Raw genomic sequence first — 10,791 nt, 5'->3', positions numbered from 1 at the left:
AATGGTAATTTCTCATGCCATTGTCTGGATCCTTCTACCATCTTCCTCAGTATCTTCTTGATGTTCTTGTTGGCTGCTTCAACTGCTCCATTCACCTTGGGACGATATGGTGTGGAATTACGGTGTGTAATCTTAAACTATTGACATACCTCTTTCATCAAATTGTTGTTAAGATTAGCACCATTATCCGTGATGATCACTTTTGGGACCTCAAATCTACAGATGATATGAGAGTGAACAAAATCCACTACTGTCTTCTTGGTTACCGACTTGAAAGTTTTAGCTTCAACCCACTTAGTAAAATAGTCGATGGTCACCAAAATGAACCTATGACCGTTGGTAGCTGCCGGCTCAATAGGTCCAATGACATCCATGCCCCATGCAACAAATGGCCAGGGCGCTGATATTGTATGCAATTCTGTCGGCGGAGAATGAATCAAATCTCCGTGTATCTGACATTGATGGCATTTTCGCACGAAATTGATACAATCATGATCCATAGTGAGCCAATAATACCCTAGTCGAAGAATCTTCTTCGCCAATACATATCCGCTCATATGTGGCCCACAAACTCCAGCATGTACCTCTGTCATAACTGCCGTGGCTTGACTGGCATCTATACATCTCAGCAATCCCAAACTGGGGTTCTTTTGTACAATACTCCTCCACTGAGGAAGAATCCACTTGACAATCGCCGAATGGCTCTTTTTTGATCTCCGGTGGCCTGCTCCGGGTATATCCCCATCCTGAGGTACTCCTTGACATCATAAAACCATGGCTCACCATCCACTTCTTCCTCTATCATGTTGCAATAAGTATGTTGATCACGAACCTGGATGTACAACGGGTCAACATGAATTTTGTCTGGTGCAACATCGATGCTAAAGTGGCCAATGCATCGACAACCTCATTGTGAACTCCCGGAATGTGTCTGAACTCCACTGATCGAAATCGCTTGCTCAGATCGTGCAAACATTGTCGATATGGTATGAGTTTCAAATCCCGTGTTTCCCACTCGCCCTGAATCTGATGCACTAGGAGGTCCGAGTCTCCCAAGACCAAAACGTCCTGGATATCCATGTCTGCAGCTAGTCGCAGACCCAAAATGCATGCCTCATACTCAGCCATGTTGTTGGTACAATAAAAACGCAACTGAGCTGTAGTAGGATAATGACGTCCTGTTTCAGAAATAAGTATCGCTCCTATTCCAACTCCCTTCGCATTTGCGGCTCCATCAAAGAAAAGCTTCCAACCTGGTTCCTCAGGTAATTCCAACTCATCTATATGTATTACTTCCTCGTCAGGAAAATACGTCCTCAACGGCTCGTACTCTTCATCAACAGGATTCTCAGCCAAGTGATCGGCCAGTGCTTGGGCTTTCATGGCCGTCCTCATCACATAGACAATGTCAAACTCCGTGAGTAATATTTGACATTTTGCTAACCTCTCTGTGGGCATAGGCTTTTGGAAAATATACTTTAATGGATCCAGGCGTGAAATGAGATAAGTAGTATATGAGGACAAATAATGCTTCAATTTCTGGGCCACCCAAGTTAGGGCGCAACATGTCTTCTCGAGTTGAGTGTACTTAACCTCATATACCGTAAACTTCTTGCTGATATAATAGATGGCTTGCTCCTTCCTTCCTGTAATGTCGTGTTGCCCCAACACGCAGCCAAACAAATTCTCCAGGACCATTAGATAAAGCATTAACGGTCTCCCCGGCTCAGGTGGAACCAACATAGGTGGGTTTGATAAATATCCTTTGATCTGGTCAAATGCCTCCTGACATTCCGCCGTCCACTCTATCACAACATCTTTCTTTAATAGTCGAAAGATGGGTTCACAAGTTGCTGTGAGTTGAGCAATAAATCTTCTGATGTAGTTCAACCTTCCCAACAGACTCATTACTTCTGTCTTGTTCTTCAGCAGTGGCAAATTTTGGATAGATTTGATCTTTGAAGGGTCCAGTTCAATACCTCACTGACTGACGATGAATACCAACAACTTTCCAGATGGAACACCAAAGGCACATTTAGTCGGGTTGAGCTTAATATCATACCTTCGAAGTCTTTGGAAAAACTTCCTTAGGTCTGCTACATGGTCTTCCTGATGCTTAGACTTTATGATGACATCATCCACGTACACCTCAATTTCTTTATGGCTCATGTCATGAAACACAGTAGTCATTGCTCTCATGTACGTTTCCCCAGCATTCTTCAAACCAAATGGCATCACCCGATAGCAATAAGTTCCCCACGGCGTAATGAAGGCCGTCTTTTCCGCATCTTCTTCATCCATCAGAATCTGATGATACCCAGCATAGTAATCTACAAAAGATCCGAGCTCACGCCCGGCACAATTGTCGATCAAGATATGGATGTTGGGTAAAGGAAAGTTGTCATTTGGGCTTTCCCTGTTCAGATTGCGGTAATCGACACGCACCCTGATTTTCCATCTTTCTTCGGCACCGGCACCACATTAGCCAACCAATCAGGATATCGAGTGACACGAATAACCTTTGCTTACATCTGCTTGGTTACTTCTTCTTTAATCTTCACACTCATATCCGTCTTGAACTTTCTCAATTTCTGCTTGACAGGAGGGCATACCGGGTCAGTGGGTAATTTATGGACCACTAAATCCGTGCTTAACCCCGGCATGTCGTCATATGACCAGGCAAATACATCTTTGAATTCAATAAGTGTTTCGATCAATTCCTCCCTGATATTTGGTGCAATGTGGATGCTTATTTTAGTTTCTCTAATATCGCTGGCATCCCCTAAATTGATGTCTTCTGTGTCATTTAAGTTGGGCCTGGATTTTTCTTCAAACTGGCTTAACTTCTTGTTTATCTCCTCGAAGGCTGCATCCTCATCGTATTCTGATTCATTATCATAATCGCCCTCTTGTATGGTTAATTCGGAATTAGATTGATCTTTTAGACTAGGTTGAAGATCCGTTGTGCATGCCATGTCGTTAAGACTAGTATGAAAAGAACTGTTCAGAAAAAAAGAAAAAAAACAAAAATTAAAAATAAAAATAAAATAAGGAATGAAAGAGAAACTTCTCATTTTATTGAATCATGGGATAACAAGGTTTCACACTTTGTTGAGCAATACTAATAATAAAAGGGAATCCGGATTACAACCCTGGAATAATCCAGAAAACAAAAAGAAAAATCAGAGTCAACTAGCAGGACTCCCTCCAAGTAGGAAGAGGAGTAGATGTCCAATTGTTGACATTGGCCCTAGGCCCAACAAACTGTATTTCTGCCTTACTGTAACCCTCTCCAACCTCTATCATGTTGACATCTGCGAACATTCTCTCAAAGCCCTCATTCAAATCTCCATCCGGCCCGATCAAGGGTCCAAGAACTTCCGGGACTGGTAACTTTCTGCACCCTGCTTTGACAAATGATCTGGACAGTCATGGGACTGGCTTAGGAAGGACCCAGACTCTTTTCTTCATCTTGCGGGCCCGCTTTACATTCGCTGTGGTAGGCTTGAACCCCAACCCAAAAGTATCCAGTTTCTTGGGCAAAGAAACTGGCCGGACCATTCCCTGCAGATCAATCCCCAAACCTTTTCCTGGTACAAACCCGCTGTTCAACATCTCTGAGGCTATCATGAAGGCTGCAGCTGTGATCCTGGGAAGTGGAAGGCCCCCACCCTCAGGAATCTTGTCTACTGAGACTGCGTCAAAAACCTGATAAACCCATGGGCCCTTGTCCTCGTCATTTTCTATGAAGGGCACAATAGCATCACTGACGGCATGTGTACCGTCATCCCCGTGTACCACAATCTCTTGTCTATCTCATTCAAATTTGACCATTTGATGCAGTGTAGAAGGTACTGCTTTAGCTGCGTGGATCCAGGGTCGTCCCAACAAAAGATTGTACCACACCGCCATATCTATCATTTGAAATTCCATGGTGAACTCGACTGGACCAATGATTAATTCCAGTACGATATCACCCACTGTGTCAGTACCGCTTCCATCAAAACCTCGGACGCAGATGCTGTTCTTGTGGATCCTATCATCAGTAACCTTTAGTTTGTTCAGAGTGGCCAAAGGACAAATATTTGCACTTGATCCATTATCAATTAGTACTCAAGTGACCACCGAGTCTTCGTATTTTACCGTCAAGTAGAGTGCCCTGTTGTGTTCTGTACCCTCTACCGGTAACTCATCGTCAGAGAATGTTACTCGGTTTACTTCGAAGATCTTGTGTACTATTTTCTTCAAATGGTTCACTGAGAGCTTGTCCGGGAAATGGGCTTCGTTCAGAATCTTCATTAAGGCCTGACAATGATCGCTTGAATGGATCAACAAGGATAGCAATGAAATCTGGGCTGGGGTTTTTCTCAACTGCTCTATAATTGAGTAGACCTGGGCCTTCATCTTCTTCAAAAACTCTTCTGCTTCTTCCTCCGTTACTGACTTTTTTATTGTTACAAGATTGGTCCTTCTCAATTCCGCGGGAGCAAAACACCTTCCTGAACGGGTAAAGCCCTGGGCCTCGCATATTTCTTCCACAACTTCCTTCCCCTTATGCATCACTGTCATTTGACTGTAGCTCCATGGCTCTGCTTTCTCACTTGTTATCGGCAACTGCATTACTGGCCTAATAACAATTGGTTCTATGCGGGCCCCCTTCACTACCAACACTGATGTGCTTGATACTCCTAGAAGCACTACCCCGATTGACTCTGGCTTCTTCGCAGCAACAGACGAACCTTTCCCCACTACCACAAACGGCTTGTCATCTACCTTTCCCAACTGTACCACTGCCCTTTCACTGGTCGACTTTTTGTTTGGGCTAGCCCGAATCATCATTACCGTTTGTGAGGGCTTTTTGGGTTTCCCTCCTTTGTGCACTAGTTCGATCATGTGGCCTCATGGTGCACCGGTAACGGGTTTTCATTGATGTTGGGTGCCTCTGGTGTTTGTGTCAATAAGATCTTGTATGGCAGTCTTCAACTTCTAACACTTCTCGATATCATGCTCGGGAGCCCCCGAACAATATTCGCAGCTCACTAAGTGGTCTAGATTTCTGGGAAGGGAATTTGGAAATTTGGGTTCAACAGGACTTAACAAGCCTATCTGCCTCAACTTGTAGAACAGAGTAGTATAGGTTTCTCCCAACGGGAGTGAATGTGCTCGGCCTCTGCGTCCTTTCGTTCCTGAAAGCCTGATTTCCACGGAAGCTTGGTCCTGAAGGATTCCTATAGGCCATTGGTGGTGGATATGTATTTTGTGGAGGTGGATATGTGTGTTGGGGAGCCGGTGCACGCCATTGCGGGCGAGCCGGAGGCTGGGTGTAAGTTTGAGCATGATGGACGGCGAAATGTGGCTCTTGTGGTGGATAATAGGGTTGTGGAGGGTTGTATGGAGTGGGTGGATAATTTGGGTAATTGGGTCTGGGTTGGTAGCGAGGAGAAGGACCTCTTGATCTGGACCAAGTACCTGCTTCGACTGTTGCGACCTCCTCTCTCTTCTTTTTCCCGAGCGCACCCCCGAGCCACTTTGGATAGCCTGAATTGTGGCCTTGTTTGCCGAATAACTCATTATCTTGTTAGACCTAAGTCCCTCTTCAACCATACCGCCCATTTTTACTACTTCATTAAAAGATTTACCAACTGACGTCACCAGGTGACCAAAGTAAGTTGGCTCCAAAGTTTGTAAGAAGTAGTCCACCATTTCACCTTCCCTCATTGGTGGATCGACTCTCGCTGCTTGTTCCCTCCAACGGAATCTGAATTCTCTGAAGCTCTCTCCAGCCTTTTTCTCAAGTTTTAACAGTGTGAGACAGTCCGGGAAGATCTCAAGGTTATACTGAAAGTGACCTGCAAATGCTTGTGCTAGATCGTCCCAGGTATACCACCTGCTAGGATCCTGCCTCGTGTACCATTCGAGTTAGGACCCGCTTAGACTTTGACCGAAATAAGCTATCATGAGCTCATCCTTTCCACCTGCTCCTCTCATCTTACTACAGAAACCTCGTAGATGTGCCATGGGATCACCATGTCCCTCGTACAGATCAAATTTGGGCATTTTAAAACCTGTCGGCAATTGAACATCGGGGAAAGGACACAGATCTTTGTAGGCTACACTAACTTGGCTGCCCAATCCATGCATACTCCTGAAGGATTGCTCCAGGATTTTCATTTTACGAAGCATTTTATCCTGCTCCGGATTCTTAGCCGGCCTCTCAGTTTCTGCCGGGAGTTGGAGGTGAGGGGTGTAAGTGTATGGCTCAGGTGCTTTAAAGGTTGGTTCAGGGGGATAATACTGGTTATCGTGAGCCTGAAACAACGGCTCGCTGGAGGACCTTTGCAGTGTGGCGGGTGGAGGTGCCCCGAAGACAGGGACAGTTGGCAGAGGAGGGTTTTGTTTGGGTGGTGGAGCTTGGGGATTATAAGAAGTTTCCCCTTGATAGTATTGGGCAATGGGGAAGCCCGTTGATGGACCAGTGGGAGGGTGTTCCGGAGTTCGAGTCGGCAAGAGGGTAGGAGTAGGGGGAAGGGTTGGTGATGTTTGTCCCCTAGCCCAGGCTAGGTGCATCCCCGCTATCTCATGTCTCAACCTGTCTACCTCTTCTTTCATTACTTGCATCTCTGTCTTTTCCTCCTTAACACTTTTGTCCGAACCAGACATCTTTTCAGAATGGGCCCTTTAGATCTTGTATGGTAGTGGTACTCTGCCAGAACGTTCTAACGAGCTAACTATTTCGAAACTTCTTTCTCTGATATTAACAACAAACTTGTTAGCGTTAGAGTTTAACACAGTGTAATTTCACATTGGGGAATGCAATGTTCCTAGGTAGTTTCACCATTTCTAACATGTTTTTGCTCTGACTGTATGCGTCATTCCGGCTTATGTCCTTTCTTTATTCACTTTGCCCCCTTTTTTCTTTCTTTTTAGTGGTGGTCGAATCTTATGTGGATTGCCTACGTATCATGTCCCCGCATGAATCAGACCGGGCGTAGTTCTGTCACAAGTAAAAATAAAGACACAAAAATTTTCTTCGTGTTTTTTTCTTCATTTCATTACCCAAAATATGCTATTACAATCTACTCATTTGAAAAAGACAATCAAAATACAGACTCCACTATTAACATTGTTCGATATGAAAAGAGAACAAAAGGGTAGACAACAGACTCTTAAAAACAACAAGTGCAGACTTGGATTAAGGATACATTAAAGCCTTAAATTTTGGTGCCCGCGAGGCATCATTCGGCCTTTCCACGGGTTTTGGTGCCAGGCCTCTTTGAAAGCTTTCTAATTCCTCCATGATCCGGTGAATATAACCCATGACTGAGGCAAAAAGGGTATCATGGGGCATTTCTTCACATGATAAGCACTTCGTGGTGATGTAGCGCCCAATCTCATTGATCCTACCCCTGATTCTATCCCTTTCCATACACAGCTGTTCTATTCGTTGATTCTTTAATCCCAATACTTGAGTGTTGTCAACGAGCTGATCCTGGAACCTCTCCATTTGTTCTTCCATTCGGGCTATTGAATCATAGCAGTGCTCCTTGTGTTCTAGCATCTCGGGCTTGTTTAAGGACCCGATCTCTGAGGGTGGAATTTGTTTCTCTCAATATTGCAATGCTCCCTTCATAATCCCTTCTCACTTGCCATAGGTGCTTTTTCCGTGCTGCTGCACCTTTTGCCCATCTGGCCTGTATTCTTGCTATGCTAGCCTCGGATCTTTCCAAGTCTTTTCGGCTTTCAATGACCTGATTCCTTAACCCTGCTATCAACCTTTTATCGGACCGGCTTCTCTGTTGGTTGTCGGCATCCATTTTCATCTTCCGGATCTGAACTTTGAGGATCTCGCTTTCTCTGGCTAGTTTGTTCTTTTCTCCTTCGTCGGCAGCAACCTGCACTTTGTTCTCAAATTTCAGATCCTTAATCTGTTGTTTCAGCTTGCCTATTTCTGACCTGTAGCTCTCTTCTTTACCCAACCAATCCCACTGTTCTTGTGACGCCTGGACGAACTCTTGGAGATGGGGTCTTTTGGTCGGTCTCCTGAACTCGATTTCTTTCCTAAACCAAGCAAGGTATCCCGGCAAAACTTCACCCTTGGACCGATCACGTACACATGTACTGGTTGTTAGGTATTGACATTCGCTCCAAATTTGTCGGACGACTGCTTCAGGAAACTGTCCGCCTGGCCCGATCTCGACTACTTGGCCGCTAAGATCTTCATCTTTCGGAACTATTTGTCATCTCCCCAGCTGTCTCAAAACTCGATACGGGGCGTAGGGTTGAATACTACGGAGTCCCATCAAAAGGAAATGGGGTCCCGTGGCGGGCATATATATGATTTAATTCGTAAGCAACCATCCAGATGTCCATTCTATTTGGCCCGCAGTAATAGAACGGAGGCGGGCTATCCATTCTGTGACCCCCTCTGGTAAGTTGATTCTGTCAATCCTTGTGGAAAATTCCTCTATGCACGTTTTCTCTGTCGATCCATAACTCATAAATTGGGGACGACGACATAGGTGTTCAATCATCCACATCTGCAGAAACACACTGCACCCCTCAAAGAAACTTCCCTCGGCTTTGCAAGCCGTAAGAGCGCGGAAGATTTCAGCTACTACCATGGGTACGAGGGTGCTATTGGCTTGAGTGAGTAGTACTGACAACCCCGGACACTGGTATGTCAATGTTCCCGTCTTTTCTAGGAAACACCAGGAGTCCTAGAAAAGATATCATGAACGTAACACACCTATGTTCTTCCCACTTAAGGCGGTTTCCTTTGCTACAGATTTTGTTTTCCGGCTTGTTGATCCCCCCTATGTGGCCATACCTGTTGTATATAAATCGCAAAGTACAAAACCCAGCTGCCAAGTCTGGATTGTGGATCCCCTGCTTATTTTTAGAGAGTCTAGGAACCGGTGTACGGCTACGGCCCTTGGAGCGATCAGGTATTGGTGTCTCAAAGGAATTTTGGGGCTCCCGATGTACCCGGCTATTTCTTCCAATATTGGGGTAAGTTCAAAATCCGAGAAGCGAAATACGTTGTGAGCCGGATCCCAGAATGCGACCAAGGTCTTTATGATGTCCCCTCTAGGATTAATCTTCAGCAACCCAGGAAGGCCTCCCAGGTATAGATTGATTGTGTCGCATCCTGACTCGCCTAAGTCATCCCACCACATGTGCAACTCCAAAGGGATCTTGTTCACAATTGTTACGTGCGAAGTATGACTTGTGCTCATTCTGCACATTTATTAGGGGGATTAAGCAAAAATAAAATTTATCTGACTCAACCAGTTGGCTATATATATATATATATATATATATATTATTAGTTTGTATTTTCCTTCGGGATTTAAAGGAAGATCCGGTTCCGGACACGGCCTTCCAGCACTTCGGAAATGAAGATTTTAAGGCTGTGAGGGTCAACCGACCAAAACTCTAAAGGATGGTCAAAAGTGGCCGTTTATGCAAAGTTAGCCTTCCGGCGTCCCCTTCGAGAACATTCGGCTATTTTTGACAAAACGGCGTGTCCCAACTTATTTATGACTCTTTTTTTCAAATTAGAATAAAAGACCTGGTATTGCAAACACGGCCTTTCAGCGCCTTTGAGACGAAGATTTTTAAGGCTGTGTGGGTCAACTGGGCCAAATCTAAAAAAAATGACCCAAAGGTGGCTGTTTATGCAAAGTCAGCCTTCCGGTGTCCCTTTTAGGAACATTGGGCTATGTTTTGACAAAACAGCGTCACCCGACTTCTCTATGATGAAATTAAAATTTGACATATATTTTTTTTGGTTATTTTAGCAAAAAAGGGAGGTTGGACCCGACGAGGGTTGCCTACGTATCTCACGCCCTGTGAGAATCAAACCGACGTAGTTCGCCCGCATAAACTAAACTTGTAGACAAGATTACCCTTAACCCCCTGAAGATTACTGTTATGCCCTAACTCTTAATAGTCAGTATATAAACCCCTCTAAATTCAACTAATCATTGATTACTAACTATCAGATTATACAACTGTAACTAATTCAATCCTATCCAAACATACAAACTGATTTCAGGCAGAAGGGATGAGGGAATGAGGTTCATGTGGCATTAAAATAAGCAAGCCAGTTTGGTTCAAAGAAGCAATTGGATATGTTCAACAACTTCAACTCAATCACATAAGAATAGAAAAGAGGCAGAAATGACAAACACTGGAATGAACAATTCGTGGTTCCCTAGTTTCTTTCAGTGAATTCAATTGACGACATTCATTTAGTTGACTATATGAGCTACAACAGATAGCTAACAATCAATAACCAAAATATCTCAAGAGGGTTACCAAATTAGCTTCAGTGATTTTACCAGGGAACCTTGATATGAACTAAACTATTCTACGACTTTAAACAGGATGGACACACAACTCACAATAACAATGAACAACAAACAAACAAAAGCTAATTTGAACCAAACAAAAGGTCTTATGAAGCCGGAGAAAATTTAAAGAAAAATAACAGAAAAATCAAACAAATCAACTAGACATGCAGATAAACACAAATAGAACTCATACAAGGACAGAAGGGAAAGAAAAACTTATCTTGGAAGCTTAAAAACAAAACGACCCAGGCTCGAATCGGACTCGACCATTTGAGGTCGAATGGACTTTAATCGAAGTGTTCTCAACTGAGAACACCTCGATTAAGGTCTATTAGACCCCAACCCTTCGTTTAATTGGACAGACCCCAAGGTTCTGGATTTCTAGGGTTCATACAGTCGATTAGGGGCTTGAAGGTTTCTGGTTAGATTCGAACGG

General features: G+C 44.2%; 1 protein-coding gene across 1 annotated transcript; it reads right to left on the bottom strand.

The window, feature by feature from the left end:
- Nucleotides 1-5,919: 5,919 nt before the first annotated feature.
- Nucleotides 5,920-6,660, bottom strand: LOC138889315 (uncharacterized). Its single transcript, XM_070172609.1, has one exon. It carries the CDS (start codon nucleotides 6,658-6,660, stop codon nucleotides 5,920-5,922), a length of 741 nt encoding a protein of 246 aa, XP_070028710.1.
- Nucleotides 6,661-10,791: the final 4,131 nt, after the last annotated feature.

The sequence above is a fragment of the Nicotiana sylvestris genome, chromosome 4, assembly GCF_000393655.2.
Source record: "Nicotiana sylvestris chromosome 4, ASM39365v2, whole genome shotgun sequence".
NCBI lineage: Eukaryota > Viridiplantae > Streptophyta > Magnoliopsida > Solanales > Solanaceae > Nicotiana > Nicotiana sylvestris.
Note: the sequence above shows the minus strand (reverse complement) of the source record. Positions and strands in the feature narration are given on the sequence as shown.